Source organism: Podarcis melisellensis (assembly GCF_964234715.1).
Source record: "Podarcis melisellensis genome assembly, chromosome: 6".
In the NCBI taxonomy this organism is placed as follows: Eukaryota; Metazoa; Chordata; class Lepidosauria; order Squamata; family Lacertidae; genus Podarcis; species Podarcis melisellensis.
Window position 1 is genome coordinate 36,416,020 of NC_138538.1, and position 26,280 is coordinate 36,442,299.

At 43.5% G+C, this 26,280-nt stretch overlaps 1 protein-coding gene and 1 long non-coding RNA gene across 7 annotated transcripts in view; one reads left to right on the forward strand and one right to left on the reverse strand.

Moving 5' to 3' along the window:
- Nucleotides 1-25,715, forward strand: part of KCND3 (potassium voltage-gated channel subfamily D member 3) — a 269,070-nt gene extending 243,355 nt beyond the window's left edge. For 3 of the 6 annotated variants that reach the window (XM_081916338.1, XM_081916339.1, XM_081916340.1), the window contains exons 5-9: nucleotides 10,328-10,429; nucleotides 10,555-10,647; nucleotides 13,823-13,879; nucleotides 18,525-18,772; nucleotides 23,691-25,715. In XM_081916338.1, the coding sequence (XP_081772464.1) occupies nucleotides 10,328-10,429; nucleotides 10,555-10,647; nucleotides 13,823-13,879; nucleotides 18,525-18,772; nucleotides 23,691-23,892 (702 nt within the window). In that variant the 3' untranslated portion in view covers nucleotides 23,893-25,715. The remainder of the gene's footprint in view (nucleotides 1-10,327; nucleotides 10,430-10,554; nucleotides 10,648-13,822; nucleotides 13,880-18,524; nucleotides 18,773-23,690) is intronic. The other 3 variants (XM_081916341.1, XM_081916342.1, XM_081916343.1) reach the window with 3 other exon arrangements.
- On the reverse strand, nucleotides 10,435-24,135 carry LOC309372673. Its single transcript, XR_014169585.1, has 8 exons — nucleotides 24,076-24,135; nucleotides 21,271-21,323; nucleotides 19,897-19,971; nucleotides 19,561-19,590; nucleotides 18,767-18,887; nucleotides 13,368-13,445; nucleotides 13,176-13,212; nucleotides 10,435-10,558 (listed from the first exon to the last, which is right to left on the reverse strand). It is a non-coding gene; the product is annotated as an uncharacterized lncRNA (long non-coding RNA).
- Nucleotides 25,716-26,280: the final 565 nt, after the last annotated feature.

Here is a 26,280-nt window from a genome sequence, read left to right on the forward strand (position 1 = left end):
AAGCCAGCTGCTTGTTTTCCTTTCATTCTGGCACAAACCTCCTTGGGGCTTCCACATGCTTAGGAAACTGGTGCAGAGGGTGTGTTAAAAACTGCAAAGAACGAGGGAAATGTGTGCTTTCAGTGTGGGAAGGGTAGGGTACCCACTCTAGGTCATGAGAACCTGGAGCTGCTCGCACCAGCACCCAGGCGAAACATACAAACTTTCCCATGTGGTTCCAATCTATTTCTCCATTGTGCAACTGTAATTTATGTTGCTGTTGTTGTTGCTTAGTTGTTTAGTCGTGTCTGACTCTTCGTGACCCCATGGACCAGAGCATGCCAGGCACTCCTGTCTTCCACTGCCTCCCACAGTTTGGTCAAACTCATGCTGGTAGCCTCGAGAACACTATCCAACCATCTCGTCCTCTGTCGTCCCCTTCTCCTTGTGCCCTCCATCTTTCCCAACATCAGGGTCTTTTCCAGGGAGTCTTCTCTTCTCATGAGGTGGCCAAAGTATTGGAGCCTCAGCTTCAGGATCTGTCCTTCCAGTGTGCACTCAGTAATTTATGTATTATCAACTAAATGTCTGACATGTGGCACCTTCAAGAGAAACAGCTCCACCCCAGGAAGCCAGCTTTTGGAGATCTGGCTAGAGGAGTAACTACTCTGTGCAGGCTCCCATGTTTCATCATGAATAAAGTTTGAGTTACCATTAATTCAGCTTGTAGTGAGTTCCTTCATAAACTGCAGAAGACAATAGAGCAGCTAGAATAGGAATCACATGCTATGCAGGACCATTTTTGGAAGCATCTATAGTGTGTGTTATAGCTCTCATTTCAAAAAATACATGCTGAGAGGGTTGGGATACCATTCTTACATTCAAGTTGAAGAGATGCTTCCTGCTTTTAAAGCCCACAAAAGGTACAACACATAGTCAACATTGTCAGAGTAAAATGTAGGGCCCCTCTACCCATGAAGTAACAAATCCAGTTGCTAAAGGTGTTGAAAGCCTTAAATGTCTAGACCTTCTTTACAGTCCACCAGCTCTTTCTGAAGCTTGGCACCTGTTTTGTTTTAAATCTGCCTTGACTTAAAACACCCCCCCTTTTTTTAGTATTCCAAACTTTTGTTTTGCTAGCTCAGTTTCACTTGAGGTAACTGGCCATTTTAAAGTTACAGAAATCTAAACGATGCAGTGTACTGTGATGAAAACAATCACAAATCCTGCAGGGGCATCTTGAAGTAATTGTGACATGAGTTTTTGTCACTTGCATGCCTTTCAACAGAACCATGAAACAATCTGAAAGATGGTAGGCTGATAAGGAAAATTTAGCAGCAGCTTTCCCAATCTCTGCATCTGCAGGTGAGGAAAAGTTTGCCTGCTAAATTTTGGTCCAGTGGCGTAGCGTGGGGGGTGCAGGGGGGCCAGCCGCACCAGGCACAACATCTGGGGGTTAGGGTTAGGGGGCGCAAATCCATGGATTAGGGGGCGCAAATCCATGGGTTAGGGGGCGCAAATTACTTGCCTTGCCCCGGGTGCTGACAACCCATGCTACGCCACTGTTTTGGTCTGGTTTGTTCCACAGCTGCTAAAGGCACACAAGAAAGCCTGCCAGGAAGCGTGGGGTACCTTGGAGAGAGAGGTAGATTAATTCCACCCCAGACTCAAACACTGACCAGCTAGGATTGTTCTTTTCACTAGAATGGCCATCCTTTGTTTACTTTTCTTTGCAGAACACCCTGATTGCCACTTCTCTGTTGCCCTCCTACATTTTTGCAGACCTGATTTGTGAGAATTTTGTTGCTGTAATAAAACACAATTGCACAGCCAGCTTGTAAAGCTCTTTTGAGGCTTTTAAAGGTTCCTGCACTTTTAATTAAACGTTGCTTGTTTGCAAGCCTAGCCTTTTTTGTTGCTGCCCAGTGAGCATGGGTGAGGGGAGGAACAGACTATTGATTGCATTTTCAGAAGCCTCTCTTACATTACAATTACACACATACACACACAGGGCTGTGCCCCTGCTCTCATTGCTTGCCAACCCCAATATGGTAGCCATCACTATAAGCAAATACAAAGTTGTATTTCCTTTGTATAAATACATACAGTAAGGGGGGGGTTGAGGAGGGGGAGGAGATAACATTTGCTCAGCCTTGCAATTCGACCATATCTGGCCCTGATTCTGTTGATACCAATTTTTCATTCTCTAGCAGGCAATTGCCTTATTTCCTGCTAGATGCAGGTGGCAGTGACACACACTGGAAGCAGTATTAAATGTTGCATTTACTGTTCCTAAAATATATCCTAGAAACAGAGATTGGTAGCAAAACACAGCAAACCCTTTGAACACAGCACAGTATTGTTGCGACTTGGCTCAGGCTCCGAGTGTCAGCTCAGATGAGTTAATAAGATTTGATGATTTAGCAACACAGCCACAGATAAGATGCTGCAGGAATCTTAAATCATGTCCAGGATTGCATAGTGTTTTAAAACATCATGTTATCTTCAAAAAAGGCATGCAGAATTGACTGGATTCCCGCCCCCGCCCTGTTTCCTATATTGCTGCTCAATTTTTTTGCTACTAAGTCACATCCACTGAGAGACCTTTACCAAAGAGATCAGTGTCTGTAACACAGAGTTGGACACAGCCTTCTAATTCTGTCAATAATAATACATAAATAAATAAATTGGAGAATATGATACTTAATGCATTCTGAAATTTGCAGATTATTTATATATTAACAATTGCAGAGCAGTAATTCATTATATCCTGCTCTTCTACTAATATATCCAACAGCATAGATCAGAAACAATAATCATAATATACAGTACCAGGAATGCAATAAACAAATGTACTAATCATGGTTATGGTTCTTATAGCACTTCAAGTGTAGAAAGTGCTCTGCAGAACTTATCTAGTCCTACTGAACAAAAACATGGCTGTGTGTCATTACAGTTTTCGCTCACCCAAAGCGGCACTCAGACTGAACAAGATTGTGATTGGCTCTCAGTGAATCTGACAGTAGAACTCTGAGTTCATCCAATTCAAGTACCAGCTTCTGCGTCAAGATCTTAAAAATATCATGGTGTTTCCACTTTGCTTACTGATACGTATTTTCCAGTAGTTCAGGTGATGGATATGTACCATAGTAGATGGTGTTGGAAATAAACAGGGAAACTAATCATTTGACACTCATAAAAAGGCTTTTTTGTTTTGTTTTTGAGAAGCTTAACTAAGAAAGCTTAAATAACAAAAATAAGAAACAAGTTTGCAAATTTGCTGAACCACAAAGCAACTTCTGTGTTGCCCTCTTTTTTCATGTTCTCAAAAGCTGCTGCTTGAAGAGGGTAATGAAAATACAACTAAACTCGGAAGATTTTTGCTGTACCTTTTTTATATCTGCACCTCTCCATGCATCCATCCTCCTTGTCAAGGGTTCTCAGCTTCATCCCTCCTCCTACCTGCTTTCCAGCCCTCACCCCCCTCCCCAATGGTTCATTGGACCACTAGCTTTATGTAGCAAATCAGAGGGAGGCTGCAGGAGGGTCAGGGTGGCTATTATCTCTTAAAACCTCCCCTCTTTTCTTCAGACCCCAAATGGCACTTCAGAGCTTCTGGTTCCAGGTTTACCTGGAGTCCTGAACAGCAGGGGAGGAGGAAGGGGGGTACAGGAAGGGAGGCAGACTGCCCTGGGCATCTTTGCTGAGAGGGGTGACATTTGGCAGTTGTGGGCAGGCGGCACACCAAATGTCCGCCATCAGCGACTCGCTCCGCCCCTGTGGGTGGCTCGTTCCACCCCCGGCTGCAGGATGCACATGCCGCTCCATGCACCAGAGCAGCTATCCCATGCCTGGGAGGGCACCCTCCATGCCACCCCGCTCCCTCAGGAGCGCGCCCCATGCCCCACCCCCCTCAGAAGCACATCCACCCTGGGCAGCGTGGGCATATGCTCTGCCACTGCTGAACAGAAGGGCTGCACAGTAGGGCAACGACTGGGATACGCTGCCACATTTTGCTTAATCCTGTACTGCAGCTAAATGATGGTACCAAAGCCAACGGTTTGAGAGGCCAAGTCTATGTTTCCTGTCTTGTCTGGCTCTCAGAAATATTATGGAGCCAAATATGCATTGCAAGACAGACTTCAGAAGACAGGTCGTATTCCTGCATCTGCTAAGCTAAGGCTCTTGCATATGAAAGCTCGTGCCATAGTGAAGTGGTACCATGGGACTCTCTGCTGCATTTGCAGCCTAGAGCCACTCATACCACGAAATGTAGCACACTTTGTCCTTTTCTCGTCACCCCCCTCCCCGCCACCCCCCTGGTAGCTTGCAAATCTCTCTCCCCATTCTGAAATACAGTGTGTTGAACTGGAAGCAGCACACTGGACACGGTTTACTATTTGATGCCATGGCAACATGTCTTGGACTGTTCCTTTGGACTGAAATGGGCAAACAGAGAGAGAGGATTTTTTGGCAGAGCTAGACTGTCTCAGTGTCCTGGCTCAGCCTCTAAATATTCTTCAGGGCTTCTTCTTTTCAGCAAAGAATGATTTTTCTGCTAATGAAGAGTCTGGCTTTAGATGCCTACAGCAACCTGAGACACATCCTCTGCTCAAATGCACTCTTGAAATTCACAGCCACGCTTCTCTGAGCACTTGTGTAATACTAGTGCTTAGGCTGTCTGCTCCCATTAATCACTGAAGGAACCGATTTGAGTTGGTTGACATTAGCTGTGTTGTTTTTTGAAGTTCAGAAATGTTGAGGCTGAAAGCATTACATGATTAATCATTACAGTAAATCAATTATTTCCTTAATTGCAAGTTACAGAGTAGATTGTTTGCTGGATCTTAATTAGAACCCTTCCCTCTCAAGATGAGCTCCATTCTGAAGACATTGCTATGAACAATCTGCTTACATTTCTGAATCAGTCAAGAGGAGCCTGCATTAAACATCTCCCATAATGAGACATGGTGGATATTATTCTTATTTTGAAAACTAATAGCCTCCCAGTTTTAAAACATCAAGACAAAAGTTAAACCCTGGTGCCATTTTATGTCATTCAGTTTTTATGTGCTGTTTCTAAAGAAACACAAATCTCCTCATAATATGGGGAAAGGGATTAATTTCAGCATTGCCAAAGTATAATGCATCCATCCAGGAGGATCTAAAGGACTCAAGTATTTTATCAGAGTCCATGAAGATGCATCTCAAGTTCTTTCAATTTCCTTCAACATTTATTCTCTAGCTGACCATGGCAGGAGCTGATAACTAAATAGTAAAGACTCCTCTCCTAACTCTGGTTTTTGTTTTCTAAGTCTTGCTCAACAAATGTAGCATTCTTGCTGAGGAATCCTTCTGGGTAGATTAAGGGTAGGGAGTTGCTCAGCTGGGGCACCACCACAAAGAAAGCCCTGCTCCTGGTTCCCACACAACAGGCTACCCTAGCTGATGGGACCAGAAACAGCCCCCGCTCTGCCCACCCAATCTCAGGGCTCAGGCTGATTGATATACAGTGGTACCTTGGGTTACAGATGCTTCAGTTTACAGACTCCACTAACTCAGAAATAGTACCTAGGGTTAAGAACTTTGCTTCAGGATGAGAACAGAAATTGTGTGGCAGCGGTGCGGTGGCAGCAGAAGGCCCCATTAGCTAAGGTGGTACCTCAGGTTAAGAACAGTTTCAGGTTAAGAATGGACCTCCAGAACAAATTAAGTTCTTAACCCGAGGTACCACTGTAGTGAGAAGCACTATGACAAATACCTAACTCCCATACTGGTGTGTGTGCATGAGTGTGCATGCATGCAAGTGTAAGGGATGGGGTGGATTATTTGTACAGTGGTGGTATGAATAGCAGGTAGCAAACCACTGTTTAGTTTGACGTCATGTATGCTGTCCAGCAACTGAATTTCATTTCATTTTACTGCTTTGTTACAATGGTGCAGAGCTGGAAGAAAGCCAAATATCAACAGAGACCAAAACTCAAACACTGTTTCTCAACAACGTTAGCCAAGCATCAAGTGTACAAGTGTCCAATACATGAACATGCAACAATCTACATGCCTGAAGGATTATTACACATCTATGTCTAGTAGTCATGCAGTATCCAACATGGAAGCAACGTCTGTGCTGGAAATTTGTAAAGTGTGAAGTGGTCCTTAGATATCTGATAAGGCAGCATTGAGAGCCCAGCCAAGGGAAGGGACCAGCCTCACCAGTTTATAGCCCTTGCTGCAGTCCCTGAGGCCATTAACACCATTCTCTGTTCCCAGTCTTTTGATGTTGAAGCACAAAATCAGTGTTTGCTCCTTGTGGCTCTACCATCAATTCCATTGGATGACCTTGTAAAAGTACATTCTGGAAATAATGACTCACTCCCTATGGTTGTTTGGAGATTTATGTAGTCCAAGGTGAGATTGCTAAGCACACTTTTTAAATGCTATATAAAATGCAATATAGAAAAGATTTTGTAATTGCACGCCAATACAATAAAAGCGATCTATAATGGCATCATGATAATGGTAATGATACATATTTTTCTAAGAATCTGTAGGCAACACTGGAAAGGGATTCCCTAAAACACCTTGTTGAACATCAACCTAAGTTTAAGGAGCTCCTTTGAATGCATAATTGCCATTTTAATGGGTCTAATGGTGTTTGAAAATCCCAACCACTCAACGCAAAAAATAAATTGATGGAAGTGATCACAGAAGACATGCTGTGAAATTGAGGTGGAGTTCAGGGTCAGGGAGTTTAAATTAAACAAGCACACACACACAATCCTTAGCCATGTAGTTTCTAGAGCTGCTGCTGCTGAAAAGGGGAAATGAAAGAATCCTGTTTTCAGTGTATCAAAAAGGCCTCACAGCCTGCATCTAGTTAGCTCCTTCCTCTCCAATTCTGGGCAAACCTTGTCCTTGAATCAAAAAGTAAGTGATGTACACAGCCCATTCACAAAATCTGGGGCTTTGTAATATATACAAAAGCCTATCAGGCAGAGCCTGACATAACAGATACTTTTTAAAATAGGTGGTGTCCTTATTAGGAGACCAGTTTGATGAGGCCGGGAAAATAGGTCGCCCAGGGTAGGCCAGCTGATCTGCTTTACTGCACTTAAACAAGCGGGTGAAAATGTCTGTATTTTTCAAGTTTCAGTTACAATGCGTGAAGATAACAAAATATTCATTTGCCATAGTTACACATTTCAAAACCTGATCCAATGCTTTGTTCCTAGGTATTTTAAGAAGCTCCCAAACAGCATAGCTATGCCACTCAAGGGGCTCTTTTGGGGTGTGGAGGGGGTAATGCAGACATGGAAAAAGAAGTGAGGCCACCTGCAAGGAAACTGACATGACTCAAGCAGTGGAGCACTTTTCAGGATGGCTCAGTGATGCACTGCATGCTTTTCTCGTCAAACAAGGGTCACCAATCCAATGCACAGGCACCATAGAAGCCACAAAAGCCTTTAATGACCCTAGGCTTTCATTTTTTTAAAAAAAATGTAAGTTTCTAGTCCTCCTAGAGATAAAATGATCAGGGAAGACAGGTACCAGGGACTGGCTGGACACTGAGGCGTTGGCACTGGGAGAAGAGAGGTTGGAGACTGACTTGGAGGAAGGGATCAGTGATCTGGGGGAGCCAGGAGATGAGAGTCAGAGGCAGGAGAAGCTGCAGGATTGGAGAACAGGTGCAGGAGCAGTTAGAGATAGGTCAAGCTGGTGTAAAGTCAAGGGCTGCCACTCCTCCTACTCCTGCCCTACCTCTCCTGCTCCACTTTCCCCAGGACCAAAAGAGGATTGAAGCGGGAGGAGCAGAGGGTTACACACAGGTGTAGTCTTTGCCTGCTTGCAGAAAACTTAGGTAGGAGAGCTGAGGTTGGGGTGGGACCTCTCTCTGTTGTTGCAACTGCCTCATCGGGTACACATGTAGGAGCAGCTGAGAGACGTAGGACTGACAGACATGCCTTTTCTGAACTTGCAAGTGTACTTTTGACAAGAAAGAGTTAATTCCTCACTCTGGCCGTTCCTCACCTGACAGCCCTATGACAGATAGGTGCTGCAGAGCAGCAACAGCTGAAAGGCATGTGTTCTACCTGTGGACCTGCCCGTCTTAGAAAGGCATCTCCAGGGTCCTAGACAGGCACACCCAAGAAACTAACAAGCAAAAAGAAAGCAGCTGAAAAATTCATTTAGAGTAGCTTTAGAGTGGCTTTTTGGACACAGCAGTCTGAACTGTGATAGAATGCCAATGATATGACGTTGCCACTGAGTGCTGGGACAATGTCAAAGGGTCCACTAGCTGGGGAAAGAATACATTTCAGTCCACTGCAATGATTGAACAACAGCCGTAATTACCTCGAAAAGGCTTCTGTTTCCTTTTGGAAAAGATGAATGCTGCTCTCTCACGGCGATGCAGGTGTGAAACGTCTTGGGAAGAAATATTGGCTCTGCATAAGTGCTGATTATTAATAAGCTATATAACTACTCAACTGCAGCTCTTCACCTTTAGCGTGGGCTGAGATTCCAGTTATTTCAAGCAGATGAAGTTGCTTGTCATCCATGCAGTGCTGGGGATCCCACACACCTTGTGTGTACATCTCAAATTAGTCATTAACAAGCGACACAGAAACGCTGGCTCATTGGCACAGCTGTGTGGCAAATGAGGACCAGTTACTTTTTCTGCAAGTAACCTCTGCTTCCCGTAAATTACAACACTTCTGTGTAGAAAAGAATAGTTGATGTGGATATTTTTCCATTCTCTTTGCATGAATCAACCACTTCTCATTTCCTTTCCCACCCCACTGCATACCATGCAACATGGATTAAATAGTTTGTGTTTTACTTTCATGTTGTAAATAAGAAGGCAGAGAGCTAGCCTAATGGCATATGCAAAGCCAAATCGTGATGTACTTAGGGACTTTAGACTCTGGACTTAATGGCTTTATAGGGGAGCCCACTTAAGAAGTGAGTATGCATCATTTCAAAGTGTAATAAACCAGTACTTTGGGGGACCCTCTGCTTCTTATGTCCTGAGGTCACCACTAACCCATGGATAATGGGTATTGTTTTGGATAATGATATTGTGGGGGTGCACATGGTTCATTCTCCTCTGTAACATGGCAAGTGATCATGGGGCTCACCTTTTGACATGTCTTGGAAGCCAAAAAAGGAGAGACAAAGCTCAAATGATTTTTTTACATGTGAAATATATACAATGCATCTTGGTGTACCACATTCTTCCGCTTATTGTACCAACTCACTGTAAAAATCGCACTCTATTATTCCCTCCCCCAGCTTAGGCGGTGAGAGGGACAGCACTTTTTGCCTCCAGTCCCCTGACCTGAAAGTGAACCGTGGAGGTCAGCTGCAAAACATTTAAGCAAGGAGGGGGGCTGCATTTGGCTCCTAGTTGCTGCCTCCATTCGGTTCTTCTGATGATTCTTGGGCCGCATGCACCTCCCCACCTTTCAGAGCCAGTGTAGGAAATGTTCTGGTTACCACTTAATTAGAGCCATGTAGGATTTTCTTCCTGGAGGTCCTGGTTGGCCTTGGACATGGCAAACTTTTTGCCTACTTCACTCTGGCTTAGTTTTGGTAGTTTCCCCACATTTCCATTTGGTGGACACAGCATGGGGTTGAGTTATTTGGGAGTGATGAACACTTTGAGGCACCTTCTAGAAGACGAAGGGGTGCTTCCTCATGGCTGGAGAACAGGGGCGGGACAGAGCCTTGCTTGATGACTGGCCTGCTCAACCACTCACTGCCACATGGCTGGAGGGGGCATGAGAAGGGCAGAATTCCCTTGGCGCAGCTAACAAGCTGGCAAAGAAAAGCTAGGAATAGGGCATTAACTGACAAGGGAGCTCACACAAAAATCCAAGAATTAGGTTACAGGTTCCTATGCCCCAGATTCATAGGAGGCCACACAGTTTGGATCTTGTTAGAATAGCAGAGTTACCTGTTTGCAGATTCCAAAACTTCATGTCTGGTCCCTTGTTAAGAGGTGGGTGTGCAAATTAATACTGATTCTTGCCCTTGAGAAGGTGATACAGGAACATAGGAAGCTGCCTTATACTGAGTCAGGCAATTGGGCTACCTAGCTTAGCAGTGTCCATGCTGACTGGTAGCAGCTCTCCAGGGTTTGAGGCAGGGAATCTGTCCCAACCCTACCTGGAGATGGCAGGGGTTGATCATGAGACCTTCTGCATGCAAGGCAGATGCTAAGCCCTGCCCCTGCCAAAATGTGTTGGCCACATTTCATCACAAATAAATTTGTTGAGCATCAATCACTTCAAGACCCCCGCCACCATCACCAACTTTCTCTTTTTCTCTCACTTTCTCTGGCTTACAGTCCTCTTGGTACTGCTCTTCTCCATTTTTGGTTCAGCAACATGGCTTGGGCCAGAACTGGGTGGAAGGATTAGGGCCTCTTCTCACACTACAATTTAACAAGGTGGGGGCGCTTTTCACGTCTTTTTCCTCGCTCATCTTTTCCATTCTGCATTTTCAGATGCAGACCTGATTGCCTTTTTCTCTGTGCCAGCGGTCTCATTGCAAATGCCTTTTCTCTCTGTTTAGGGATCTATGAAAGATGAACACAACATCAGCAAAGCCACTTCTATAATTGAAAGTCAGCATCACCACCTACTGCACTGCTTGGAAAAAACAACTGTAAGTAGCAACAGGAAGCCTTCTAACTTTGAATCTCACACTCTTGGGGGTGATTTCAATTGAAGAAGATGCAGGGATACTACAAAGTAAACAACACAAATACATAGATTTATGTACCCTGGGAGACATAAAAATATGTTATTAAGAGTTGATGGGATGTGCTAAATATTTTATACATGCCTTAGTTCCAGCACCATGTTTTTTTAAAAAATGTGTTGCACCAAGCAACCCATCAGGTAGCTTCTCTCAGGACTCAACATGTCTTTTTGCTTTGTTAACCTTCAGATGCTTTCCTTTTAAAAAGCACCAAAGTCTGATGCCTAGCAAAATATTGCCACCGAGAATTAAAGGCAGAGATGCTCAGGGTTTGCCCTTACTAGTAGTTGGCTTTGGGTTGGTGCCAACTTGAGATGCCTGCTGTGCACACCTGTCTTGCACTGCCTACAAGTTGTTGGATTACACCCAGGAATCAAAGCAGCATGGCATACTCCAAGGTGAAAGCTGTACTGCTCAGAAGATGGGCAAAGGCTTCCATTTCAACTACTGCATACTACAGTGAAAAGTGTACAGCAGCCCTGGGAATAGAATGATGTGACAGTTGCCTGAGACCTGCACATAAAGCAGTCTTCTATGCAGATAGCCAATGCAAGAATGAGTCTCACAATGCACATCCCCGTTCAGTTGTTACACGTGGCTACTTGGCCACAACTAAAGCTGCATTGGGACCCGTATCTGTGTTGTCTTTACCCCTTCGACACCACTTCTTCAGAACATTAGATTATTATCCATCTCCAGCTGCCTGTGCCTCTGTTTCTGCAGTGCAGCAGCAGACCACCCTAAACACAGGCAGCGTACGGGAGAAAAGCAGATACCTTTTCCCATAGGGAAACTCAAGGGCGGGTGCAGAATGCACAGCCCATGTAGATCTTGCTGTCGTTCCCGCCAGCTGTAGGAGCAGGTAGAAGGCACCACATCCAGAGGCATGGCACATATGGACTGCAGAGACTAATGTGTTGCATGAGCATGTTCAACGCCCCCACCCAAGAAATAAGCACTATCAATATGCCTTGGGTAATATCTCCATGATGAGACATTTATTCATAAACAAGCATCACTGTGCATTTCTGTCATATTCATTTGAGAAGGGGGGGGGGGAATAAGGCTAAAAGATGAAGTTTGCTATCCCTGCTATCAAACGGATAAACAGAGATCCAGTCTGGTATGGGAGTAAACAGAGTGTTGGAAGTAGAGTGAAGAGATCTCAATTCAGATTCTCCCACAGCCACGAATCTTGCTGGGTGGCTTTACACAAATTAGCTACCTCACAAGGTCATTGTGGGAAGTGAAATGTAGGTATCTTTATGTATGCTGCCTTGAACACTATAGAGAAAATAAGGAGCTGGAACAGTGGTGAAGAAATAGGAGCACTGTTTATGCAAATGCTATTCAGACAACAAATGTGTGTAGAATCAACATGGGGAAAGGGGCACAATAAACTGATATATTATTCCATTTATATTGCCTCCTTCCTCCCAGTGGAGCCCAGGGCAGCAAACAAGTGACAAAATAATTTAAATACCTTAAAACAATTCCAATACAGACGCAGACTGGGAAATCTCAGTATTGCAATTTAAAAAGCTTGTTAAAAGAGGAAAGTCTTAGGCACCAAAAGTCAAGAGATGGTGCCTGCCTATTATTTAAGAGGAGGAAATTCCAAATTGCAGACGTCACCACACTTAATGCCCAATTCCTGCATTAACCAACCTCTTCAACCTGGGCATCGATTGGGTCATGTATGTACATAAGCTCTGTTCAGAGCGCACAAACCACTCCTGTCCCCTGCATTGATTCTACATATATTTGTTGCCTGAAAAGAACATCGGTCTCAACAATGATGTGAAGCTACTGAAGGGATTGCCATTGGGTCAATTTTAGTATAATAAAAAACAGAGGAGGGGGGAAATAGGAAAAAGAGTTTCTAATGCCTTTAAAGCCAATTGGTTAAAGAAGCAATTAATGACCAAGATATATATGAATTCAGCTGATAGGAAATATAATAAATTATTTCCCATCTATCCTCCAAGCTGAGATCCTAATGTAAATATGTATAATGTTTTGTCAGAAATCGGGGGGCAGGGGTTGGAATAAGATGTGGCTCATTGCAACTTTGATCAGTGATAAATGGCTATTTGGTTATAGGAAGGGGTATGCTACTGACCTAAACCATCCATCATTTTCAACACAGAAGTTGTCATCCACGGACTGACATGCAGCATGTTTGGTGTATGTTTTTCAGTGCACCCATCACAACAGTTCAGTCAGCATTTGTGCTGAAAAAGCATGTCTTTCCATCATACCTACTTAATCAATCAAGAAAGCATTGCACTAACAAAAGAAATTGTTGTGATAATTTATGGATTGTTGAAACACCAAAGTGTCATTCTACAATGGTACAAAGTTGTCAGCGAAATGAGGAATGACCTACACATAAAAAGAGTTTTACCAACAGTTTTGAAAGGGTAATTCACCTTTTCCTCAAACCAGAAATCAGATTCATTGTATCACCTATGCCCAGTGGCGTAGCGTGGGGGGTGCAGGGGGGGCCGGCCGCACCAGGTGCAACATCTGGGGGTTAGGGTTAGGGGGCGCAAATCCATGGGTTAGGGGGCACAAATTACTTGCCTTGCCCTGGGTGCTGACAACCCACGCTACACCACTGCCTACGCCTGTTGAAATTCAGTGTCATTCTAAGCTGTGGTTAATTATCTCCAAACTCAGGCAATTGCTCAAAACAAAACCTGTAAAATAAACAAAGATAAAGCAAAGAAATAAATTCAAGAGCCATACCCCTTATTCTGTATCACAATACATCCCATATTTTCTTCAGCAGCACTACTTATCTTACTCTAATTCAGCTCTATGGCTTTTAGTTGCTCAGGTGCTGCCATCTGGGGGTGCTTCAGATAAATGGCTTATAATATTTTATTCTGGGCCACTTGGCTCTCAAAGGAAGCCCAAGCATCTTATTGGTGTAATGTGAAATGTGTTAAAGGAAATGGTCATATTGCCCATTCAAACTTGTGTGATGCCACGTGGAATGCTGGGAGTTGATTTTGGAATGCTGGGATGGACAATCAATGGTGTTTTTATCTTTTGTTGACATGTTGTCCTGTAGGGATTGTCCTATCTTGGGGATGATCCCCTGTTATCTGTACGAACTTCCACTTTCAAGGTATTTCCTTCTTAATTCAATCCATTTGCTGCAGTCTCTGTGCCATGTCTTGAGTGTTGTTTCCTTCCTTGTTGTTGATCCCGTTTTTAGCAGATTGTGCATGCTGGTGCTCTTTTGCTCTCTGGTGGCTTCCAGTGTTATTAAGACTGTCAAATGGAAAACAGCTTTATCTGTTTTTTTCCCCCACCCTTTCTAGCTCAAAAAAGGAATATGAATGTTAAGTTATCTGCCCTTTGTGGTTGTGGGAGTTGTGTATGTTCTGAGGTCTTATCCTTTCTCGCTCCTGTGTTAAGTACAAGACACCACTCATCTCTCCCCTGCTTTGTGCGATGTATATTTCCCTGATCTGGCTAAAATTGTTATTCTAGGTTACACAACATTACATTTCTAGAGTATTCTTCACGCATTATGGGAGTAGCGTGGAAACTGCTGTCAAAACGTTCAAAAGCCTGGTGCCTCGTGGGTGCTGCCAATCACTGTTCCACAGGATTATCTCCTTTGATCTTGGCCAGGTGTCGAGTACCTGGGAAGACCTGCCGGCATGACCCTACCCATATACTAACAGGCTTTTAAAGATTATGATAGTCCCACAAAATAAAGTTGCAGGTAAAAAGGTCCTGTGACATATGAAGGGCCCCTCTTTCCTGGAATTGGAGTCCTAGGTGGAAGCTTTCTCACAAGTTGTCTTCCTACCTGAAAGCACAGAATGACAGCTCTGTGCTATTCAGCTGGGTTGATTATAAAATATCTGCATCACCTTTCCCCTAACCATGTCATTCTCCCTAACATTTGCCATCCTAACCGCTTTGCTTAGGTCTATCTCTGCTTCATAATGTTAAATCAGGAAGGTCATGATAAAATCAAGATACTTATGCTCCTGCCAGACAGCTAACACGTCTTTGTCCTTCTGTGGTAAACTACAAGCAGAATTGCACATGGCTTTCTGCACTACTGGGATTGTTGAGCTCCTTCAATGTGTACATCCTATGTTCCTTCTACACCAGTGGACATGGCATAGCTGCTGTGGGTAAGGCCATTTGAAGCTCAGCACACATTCGGTATAACTTTGTGGTGGGTATTATTTTATGACCCTTATTGATTTATTATGCATATTAAAATTATCAGTAAAACGTTTTTCCAGTGGGTTTTTTTTTTTCATGAGAGATATAGCAGCATAGCCACCATAATGTTAAATTTTGTATAACGGTGGAGTCCCTAAGATGGTTGGATGTCATATGGCAGGCATGACCAACAGGTAGATCATGATCTACAGGTAGATTATGGGGTGTTCCTGGTAGATCCTGGTTGATCTTTGGCCTCTCAGCGATCTCCTTACAAAAAAGCAAAGAAAACAACAACCCAACTTTGGCTTACTTAAAAAAGCTCCACAACTTTGGCTTCCTAAAAGAAAGCTCCACAACTTTGGGTAGATCACTGCCAGTCTTTTTATGACAATGGATAGATCTCTGCCAGTTTTTTTTTTATACTGTGAGTAGATCACAGTCTATCGGGAGTTGGATGTCCCTGTCATATGGTAACCTCCTTCCAGCAACTCCTGCAGTCTAGCTGGTCCAAATGTATTGCTCTGCATTCCTTTGGACATCAGAGGGGCCAAGGAGGGGGTCTTGTTCTCTGGGCAACACTGGATATCCATGCACACTGCCCAGGCTTGCGCCTCAGGGAGTTGACTTTGGTTCTGCTAACGCAGCAAAAGCAACATGGAAGGAAGCAGTGGCAAGTTGCTGGTCTCTGCAGCCACAGCAGGTGCTGTGATTCTCCAGCATTTTGACTTCACCCCCAGAGGTGCACTCCATTGTATCTCAAGACAGATGGATGCCAACAATAATGATGCTGCAGGACCATAATACTTTACAAAAAGAATGCAGATTTTAGGAAAATGGTTTTTTCAAAAAAGCTTTTACCCTCTGCCATGACTAAGGGTTGTAACCACAACATTATAGCATTATGGGGTTGTTGTTTTTTAACGAGAAAAAACATACTACAGTCAGAAAAGTGTTTTAGTGATATTTAAATGATTGGTTTCAGAAACAAAAATTTTGCCCACGTCATAAAATGCGCCCATTGCAAATGTTATGTGTGCTGAGCTGTGATTAAGTTCACTTTCCTGATATCTCGCTGCCTACGTAAAAACCACACCTGTTGAAGAATATGGCACATTAGGCAGCTATGCCCATGGAGGTTGTGTTCTGAATAAAGATGGACTTTCTTCAGTCTGAGAAAGATGGATACACCACAGGGAAATTCATGATGAGAATAATTGGTATTGTGTGGATTCCCCTAAAAAGTGAGTGAGTGAAGCATGACAATTCTTTACTAAATGCCTATGGTTGTATCAAGTGTTCATAATGCTCAAAGTATACCTATTGAAATGAATGGACATGACTGAGGTCCACCAATTTCAAGGGATCTACTCTAAGTAAAAATTAATTGTCTACAGAGTCTAAAGTTGGGGTATGTCTGCATCAGCGCTGCTTGTTGCATTGCTTTTCATTTCAATTTGCTGCTGGGGGTACAACCTGCACAGGTTTCCTTTTCTTCAAGCTCAAAAAAATAAATAAATTCATGCAAAGGAGGTGGTTGGCATATGATACACATTTGCCAGTTTGAATTCCACTTCTTGGCCTTCTTGCTAGTCTTTATCTTGCCCTTTATCACTTACTAGTCTCTTTTCTATAATGGTAAAATTGCACCATATGTCAGCATTCCTCTCTACCTTATTTAATTTCATCTGGGAACTTCTTTTAGTAGAACCTAAACCTGAGTGCTTTGCAATCCTCGCCTGAGATTCCTCCTCCCCTATTTGGGACAAATGGCATCAAATTTAGAGATGTGCATAAAGGCGAAAAAGTGCTGATTCTATGTTTATTCACATTTTAATAAACAATTCTCTGAGGAGTAAGTCCTTCTGTAGGAGCGGGTGCTCAAACCCATAAATGACAGAAACGAAATGAAGCGAATGAAATGTGACAAGAGTTTTGGTCTGGGGAAATGAGTGTAGTCCCACAAGTAATCTTCAAACATTTTCCACACATATGTGCTTCCTCTTCTCTCAGACTTGAAAAAAGTTAGACACAACTCCACCCTACACCTCCAGAAACAAGATTAATTGAGGGGGGTAATAGCAATGCATCTTGGGTAATTGGATGCATATTCACAAAAACTTGCTAATTTCTCGTCCAATAAGGTAAGAGACCTTTCTTCAAATTTATCTTGGAAAGATTTATCATGGAACTTTTCACATGAAGTATTCTTAATTATTTTGGGTTGTATCCAAATTCTGGTCCTATTCAGAGCAGACCCAATGAGATTAATGGACTAACTTAGTTGGGTACAAGCTTTATATTAATTAATTAATTTCAGGATTTTTATCCTGCCCAACAACATTAATATCTGTAGACAACTTATAAGGCATAGGAGATGGAGGAAGACACAAATAGAAGTAGTTCTTAGCAGTGACAAGATCACAACCAGATGATCTTATACACCCAGTCATACTAGATATGATCAGTCATACTAGATATGATCATCATGCCATTAGCTCTGGCACAGACACTCCTGTTGCTGAATACATTTGGGCACTGAACAAAATCCTGAATATCTGTTTATAGGCTTATTTTTGAAGCATAGTAAACCCAAAACACATCTAAAAACTCAATCAATATCAGTTTTGCGGACTCAGGTACTGCCAAGAGAAGGAAGTTCCACAGTCAAGGGGCAGCCCTCAAGGACATTTCTATTTGGGGTTCCTCATACAATTATTGGGACGCGGGTGGCGCTGTGGGTAAAACCTCAGCGCCTAGGACTTGCCGATCGCATGGTCGGTGGTTCGAATCCCCGCGGCGGGGTGCGCTCCCGTCGTTCGGTCCCAGCGCCTGCCAACCTAGCAGTTCAAAAGCACCCCCAGGTGCAAGTAGATAAATAGGGACCGCTTACCAGCGGGAAGGTAAACGGCATTCTGTGTGCTGCGCTGGCTCGCCAGATGCAGCTTGTCATGCTGGCCACGTGACCCGGAAGTGTCTGGCTCCCGGCCTATAGAGTGAGATGAGCGCACAGCCCTAGAGTCTGGCAAGACTGGCCCGTAGGGGCAGGGGTACCTTTACCTTTATATACAATTATGGCTGCGAAGTTAATCCATAATGAAAAAAGCTCTCTCAGCCAGTATCTGGGTATAAACTGGTTGGATGAGAAGGGCACATATGTGTTCAAAAAGCAGGTTTCCTTGGGAAAATAAGCAGAAATCAAACACATTTCAGCTATTATCTGAAGGACCACTGAGCAAATGCATAAGTGTCTTCCACCTTCAGCTACAATGGCGGCACTTCCTGTCAATGCCTGAGAAGGTAACCTGAGCAGGAAAAAAAAATATGTTGGCTGTAGATATACAGTTGGAGCACGTTTCCATCTGCAAGTGTCCTTTTCAACATTACAGGAAGTGCCACCAGCCAAATGCTGAAGAGCCAATTGGCTTCTCAAAAGAGAGTTATGTCATGGTTCCCCAAAGCACAACCAAACAGAATATGCAAAGGTCCTTGTTTGAAAGTTTAGTCGCCCTCTGGGTGGTGGCAGTGGTTGTTTAAAGTCATCTCAGGAAGTTCCTGACATTTGCTGACGTTCTCCCTGACAGAACCATGAGTTCATTGACGAGCAGATGTTTGAGCAGAACTGCCTGGAGAGTTCGATGCAGAATTACCCGTCCAGCCGCAGCCCCTCCCTTTCAAGCCACCAAGGCCTGAGCACCTCCTGCTGTTCCCGCCGCAGCAAGAAGACAACCCACCTCCCTAATTCCAGTGTGCCAGCGACCCGGCTGCGGAGCATGCAAGAGCTCAGCACCATACACATCCAGTGCAGTGAGCAGCCCTCACTTACAACAAGGTACGGTAGGAGGACCCTCTTGGTCTAGGAAAGAGGGTTTTAGCAGACATGTCTCTGAGCCCACGCAGGGACAAGTTCATTCAGGCAGTGTGTTGAGCTGGCGTCCGGGATGCTTTTCCTGTAGTCTTATTGGAGTTCACCGATTTGGTCTGCGTTGCTCCCGGACAGGAGGAAGGAAGTCAAATGACACCGAGGGTTGGTTCAGAGAAAGAGTTCTTTATTTCTGCTCTCCGGAGCAGCAGAAAGGCACTTGTGTGGTCAGTCCACAGCAAATCCAAAGAAATGAGAAATTTCATGCAGTAGATATATCCTCCAGGCACCCTCTCCCCCCTCCCCAGGAATCCGGCCACGTCAGCTTATGCATGCAGGTTGACATCACACATGGTCCTGCTCTGGTTACTCTTAACCATAAAAGGGTTTTCCTTTCTGTACTTCTGACCATAAAAGGGTATTCCTTCCTGTACTTCTGACCATAAAAGGTTATTCCTGTTCTTACACTCTTATCTTGGAGCAAGGTCACCAGCTCCAAGAACACACTCTGGCGCTGTTCCCGGAGTAGGTCTGTGAGTCAGGACGTAAGACCTAGACATGTCATCCCTACTCCACTAGAACAGCCAAGATCATCCTTGCCATCACAAACTGATAAAGGAGAGGGCTCTGAGCACTTGTTTATACATTGACTCAGAGCTCAAGTTAATGGATTTTAGCTAAGGAAAAATAGGGATTTTGGTGGCCGTTTCAAACTGCCTGCACAGTCAGTTTTTGGGTTTGGGAAACCCATTCCTTCATTCCCATGCCACAAGTCCTGCATAGCAGAGCTGAAATGAAATTTAGTGCAAATTGGGAGACATTTTTAAAATCGTGCATGAGGATTTGCACTGCGCATTTTCACATTCTACCAGTGGGGGATTACAAATACAGAAAATGAGTGTTTGGCACCTCCCTGCGGGGAGGTAGATGTCTCTACTCTCAGCATTACTGTATCATGGCAGTTGCCAGGAAGCAGATGGCTGGTAATGCTAGGATTAAGAATCTACAAATAACCATTTCCCCTAAGCAGTTTCAAGCACCATATAGTAAGCTTTTAAGTGGCTAGCATGTGACACCCAGGCATCTGAATCTACCTTTCTTTGGTGATTTCCGCCATGGACATTCGTAAGGCCCATTCAACATGGCGAAACATCGCAATTTTCTGCCTCCTGAAAAAGGTTCAGAAAGTGAGTCAGATGTGGAGAGTTGCCGTCTGGAATCATATTAAGCATTGCAAGACTATTAAATATACCAACAATTCACTGTGAAATAAACTCTTACATAGGCCAACATGTTGTTGTGTGAATCAGCCTACAGTCAGGGCAGCTTATGTCAAAAGCAAATGAGATCTAGTATAGTGTTTAAGGAGAAAACAGTCAAGCCTACACTGCTGGAAGAGAAAGATAATTTTAACATACACTTGCCATTGCTGCATAATAAGCAGAAATGAGCAGCTGCACATCTTATTGCCAGGGAGATGCTGTTCTGGGAAAAAAATGATATCTGCTAATATTTTCCTGTTATGCAACTATTAAATGAAATGAGGATGGTATATGGGTTAGGCAACTGTTCATATAGGAATAATCTGAAATATATATTGGTTTGATTGTAGATCATATGGTTGTGTTCAGCAGGAAATGGGTGATAACTGAAATTTCTTAATTCCTAAAAATTGAAGTGGCAAAAGAAAGTGCAGCAGTGTTGTGAGTGGGTCAATTTCTTCACCCCATGTTTAATTTGTGTATCTGCTTCAGGTTAAGGACATATAGGATAATACCAAACTGTTCTTTGCACTTTTTTAATGTGGCTCATACTATTTTCTAAGCTTATTCTACCATCTGGACCCTCCCCAACCCAACACTGACACCTGCACAGGACACAGATCCTCGTTGGTTTTCTGTCCGAAGACAATTGAACCAGGTTGTTAATTCAACACTGGTGCTAGAAAGTAGAATAAAATTAATAATTCTGTGGCCCCTCCTAAAACCACATACAAGTAGTGATGCTACCAGAATGCAAAATTAATCAGCTCTCATGTCAGATTTACTATGCTTACGATTTTCAAATGGATAATGAGCCCTGACTTCAATCCAACAAACTGTTTTCATCATTCAAATGAGAATGATTGCAATTTCTACACCTATGCAAGGGAGCATTCTTAGAATTTTTGCTGAAATATGATGTGACCTGCCCGACCCTTTTCTGAACAAGACAAGAAATGTCCCTGGAAGTGCAATCACATAGCAATGTTTCCAGGGTCTGGTATGGAAAGGGGGAGAAGATGGCTGTCCCATGTCATAATGTGGGGCAGCCATTTTTTTGGCTCACAGACTATCTTGTATTATGCAAGTTTACATTTGAAATTACGGTACTTTGAAATCTTATAACAGAGAGAACTCTGAATTGCTGATGTTAGGTTCATAACATGGTGAGCAAATCAGGAGTTGTCTACAACTCACCTTTCTCACCTTTCTGCCTGGAAACTGGCCTGCAAGGCAGCTAACACTGTAAAAGCCCACAGCTATAATAAACACAATAATAAGATTATTTAAAAGACAGTAATAACCTTATTTTATGAGGACTCTGGGAGGAACCTGTCCTGCCTCCAGCCATCCCCTCAAAGATCAGGTTCCTTTGGTCTCGGCAGCTGCCCTTGCACATTCAACACAGCGCAATGTTAGCTAAATGCAAATGTGCAGAGTAGGAATTTATCCCAGATTGGCTCCAGATTATTCTTTATCTTTTATCTGCTCCATCAGATAACAGGACAATGGTAGTTAGCATTCACGGGTGATGGGAAGTTAGGTAATAGGATCCTGGCCACAACAGGCAGATCAGAGTGGGGAAAGAGGTGAGAGGGCAATCGCTGGAGAGCACCTAGAGGCACTGAGATGGGGAGACAGTGGCATAGGAAGGGGGAGTACGGGGAGTGCGGGCCACCCCCAGTGTCATCACTGGGGGGGGGGTGACAAAATGGCAAAAATATGTGTTTTAGAAAAAATAACTCCCGCATCCACTTCATGCCCCTTCCTACGCCACTGCAGGAGCACTCTGCCCTCGAGTGATTTCCATAAACCAGAAGCATTGCTGTCTCCAACTTTGCAGACAGAGCACAGCCTTTATGGCTAGTAGCCTTCGACAGCCCTCTTCTCCATGAATCTGCCTAATCCAGAGGTGTAGGAAGGCGAGGCAAGGGGGCACCAGGCGTCACACTTTTCTTTTCTGCAGCTTGTTTGCATTATGCAGCCAGAACTTTGGGGCTCAGGGGAGCAGAAGTAGATATCCCTCTTCAACACAGCTAGAAGTCTGGTCAGAAAGAGTCAGATGCAGACAAGGAGATGGGGTCTTGCTCCCCCATAAATGGAGGGAGGCAAAAGCTTGTTGCCTGCACCCAAAGGTTTGCAAGTTCTGAAGTTCCGTATTTTGGGAAGATTGCCTGCATAAAATAAAGAAAGCTGTAGCCTCAGTTCAACCTAATGATGTGTGCCTTATTTTGGGTGTGGGTACAACTGGCAACTGTCAAGAGCACTGAACCATTGTAAGGATCCTACTGATATACTTAGAATGACTGAGGTTTCAGAAGATCCTCTTTGTAAGTCACTCTAAGATTACAGCCAGGGTTTCATACTGAAAGAGTTTTTTGTCTTTGTATTGAAATCCAGATAGGCTAGAGAGCAACCCTATCATTTCCACTCCATAATTAATCATAGGATGCAACCAGTGCAGCTCTTAATAGGAATGTTTCTAGCTGCCAAGTCCTTAGGACTTCTGCAGAGTGATATTTGAGCCGGGCAAGGAGTAAAGAGACAGAATGGCAGCCAAGTAATCTAGGATGACCTGTAAGGGTAGACATGCTCCAGAAACAAAAGCAGGATTAACCATTAATTGGGCAGAATATTCAACAGATAGACCCAACAAGATAGGATTCCACGTTGACGTTAATCAGTGTGAAGAATGAATCTGTGTTGTTCCCTATTTAGGTTGCTTTTAGATCAGCTATGGGCAATATATGTATTTTTCTTGGCTAGTCCTCAATTACAGGTTGGAGGAGGTCGCAGTCTCCCTTTTTTACTGTCCAGGTATTTGGGGTCGCAAGGGTTTTGGGGGGTTTTTTAACTGTGCCTTTAATACCTACCTCTTGAGCAGAAACTCACCGGGTGCAGCTTGTCCCAAGATACATTGATGGGGCAGGCTGCACCAGAGCTTCCAGGCTAAAACCAAAGAACAGAAAGGAGGACCCCAAATGCTGGCTTTTGGAATTTAGACCTGTCTTGCTGAATGCATCCAAGCCTTTACTGCCAGTTTATCAAGAAATCTCCCATGTCCCCAAACTAGGCTTGAAGAGGTTCCTAGCTGCATAGAGTCCTTTGCGGCCCACCACCTAGTTTTAGCCTTTAGTCTTTACAACCTCTGAGAAAGACAATATTGCGCGAGGATATCCAACACTTGGAGGAACGCAGGTAGCGCTGTGGGTTAAACCACAGAGCCTAGGACTTGCCAATCAGAAGGTTGGCAGTTCGATTCCCCACGACAGGGTGAGCTCCCATTGCTCGGTCTCAACTCCTGCCAACCTAGCAGTTCGAAAGCACGTCAAAGTGCAAGTAGATAAATAGGTACCACTCCGGCGGGAAGGTAAACGGCGTTTCCATGCGCTGCTCTGGTTCGCCAGAAGTGGCTTAGACATGCTGGCCACATGACCCGGAAGCTGTACGCCAGCTCCCTCGGCCAGTAAAGCGAGATGAGCGCTGCAACCCCAGAGTCAGTCACGACTGGACCTAATGGTCAGGGGTCCCTTTACCTTTTTATCCAACACTTGCGACAAACGGATTGCAACTTCTGCTCCTTTTAATCCTCCCCACCCCACCCCCGGCTGTCTTTTGTCTTTTAGTCGATCCAGCCTAAATATGAAATCAGACGATGGGCTGAGACCGAACTGCAAAGCCTCCCAAATAACCACAGCAATCATCAGCATCCCGACGCCTCCAGCACTGACCCCAGAAGGCGAAAGCAGGCCTGCCCCATCCAGCCCCGGCCGCTCAACGAACATTACCGCTACGAGCAGCAACATTGTCAAGGTGTCGGCTTTGTAAGGCTGTGTCAGTCAAAGGAGGCTGCTTGGAAGGCCAGCGTTTCTCTCCCTTTCCCCACCTCCATGTTCCTCCTTTGCTGCAAATTGTGCCTAGATGAGTGGCTGGGTGGACAGCTAGACCAACCTGACCGGCATCTAAGAATTAACTGCGGGAGCCTGGCAAGGCAGCTTCCTTCAAACTCACGTTCATGCTGCAGAGTGAGCTCAGAAGAACTGGGAAGCTAGAATGGGCTGGATGGAAGGAGCTCTCTTTTGTCTGTCAACAAAAAGAAGCAATGTTCCCAGATGTGGGGCATAGAAGAGTTTCCAGAAAGTGGAAGAGACGTCCTGTCATAGCTACAAGAAAGTCAATAAAGAAGCAGAATTATAACACTGTGTATCTCAGCACCTTTTCAATGGTTTTTAATGGATAATATTTATTCATGAGGATATGACTGAAAAAGGTGATTAGAAAAAAAAACCGGATTTTGTGATTATTATTATTATTATTTCCTTCATGCAGCAGGATCTTTTAATCAACCAAAAGTACACATTTGCTTTCTTTTATAGCTGAAGGTTTTAGGCAAAAAAGAAAAAAGAAAAAAAGCCACCTTGTCACGAGAATTTGGTTTTCATTCTTTTGTGAGTGCGTGTGTGGGTGAGAGCAAGCAAGAGGATTCGTGAAACATGGCACACTCCGACTACAAAAGATCTGAGCACACTTTCCTGTTTCTGGGCTCAACCCTGCAAAGACGTACCATCTGCATGGTCCACGACAAGCTTTAAGTAGTGCCTGTAGAGCCAGGGGTTCTACTCACTGTGTACCCTTTTCTTGCATGAGTGTGTCTTTGCAGGCTTCAGCCTTTAGTGCGCAGTAGCAAAAATAGAGACCTGCATGCAGTCACACACACACAAGCACCAATAAAACTCTCATTGTGGATGGCATTCTTTCTTAAGACAGGGTTTTGTTTTTTTCTGTAATTGCCTTTTAATTCAACACAAATTGCAGTTGCAAACAGTGTATTTGTCTGCTAATTATTGTATGTGCTGGGGGGGGGGGAATATTTGTTGGGTAAAAGACAGGCATTTGTAGTCCACCACAATTTTCTGCTTTTAAAAAAATTATTTTGTTATCACCGGCTTGTAAAGAGTGTGACTAGAATAACCAGTTCTGTATTTTTTAAAAAATCTAAAGAAGTAAGCCTAGGGGGGATTTTATTTTTTAATCTTGTACACACGAGTTTCAGAGAGGGTAAAATCAGTCAAAGCAACTGCGCCAGATGTTCAGAAATACTCTGTAATCTATGCCCATGCTTTCTTTCTTTTTTCTGTTTTATATGTGTTTATTTAATAGTATTGGAAGTGTCTCCCATTGTATATAGTAGCCAGATAGTCAGTGGAAACTGTCCTTGGTAGGATTACTTCAGGAGCCAACTGTTTTGCATGGACTGATAGTGTGTTTCATTTTGTAATACAGTCCTGTGGCTCTTAGTGACAGTCTCTGGGTTGCATCAGTTTGATGGATAAAGCAATTTAACAATATTTGACTTTCCCTTGTTAAAGCATCATTTCCTGCCAAAGAGGAGGATCGCTTCTAGATTGTTGGGATCTACTTTATATTAGAGTACCATTTCTAAGCAATTTATAAAACACTGTTAATAGATGGTTAAATATGTTTCAAAAATAGTTCACCAATTGTTAAAATATTGTTATACTGTTTAGAAAGCGTAGGACTGTGAGTCATAACCAGCTATAAGGTTTTATACCGATGTTCTCATAATGTACCTCCACTGGGTGCAAACCTGTGGGACTTCTATCCATGTCAACAAGGCTTACAATAATACAGAGCTCTGTGGATTGTGTTCTTTTGTCACAAATTTTACATGATTTATTAACCTTTTCGGACTCATTTAACCTTTCAATTTTTTCCAAATGTATTTTAGGTTGTGTACCCCATAATGTCTTTTGCAGCTTTGCAGCTTTCATTTTTGGCAAACCATCACAAAATGTGGCCCAGAATGTTTTTGATCCTGAAATTGTGTTGCTGTGAAAACATGGAGGTTTTGCAAACCCAACATCATGTTCAGAAAAAATATAATAAGCAGCTCCAATGGGGGGGGGGGTAATCGTCTTAATTTTCAGACTTCTATTCTGATTTGCTTTTCGGCATCTAAATTACAAGCAATTAGTGCTTGGAAGCCATGAAAAGGAATAAAAACAGCTAGTTCTAATGAAATGTACCTTTCAGCCAAATAAAATTAAAACTTAATGTTACGTATGATCACCTACTAACAACAAACTTTTTTCTTAGTTTATTTCTTTTTTTCTCAGATACCTTATAGTGCTATGTTTTTGTTTATTCCAAAACCCCTTCCATCTTCAGCTTTCAAACAAGGAATTTTGGTGCACT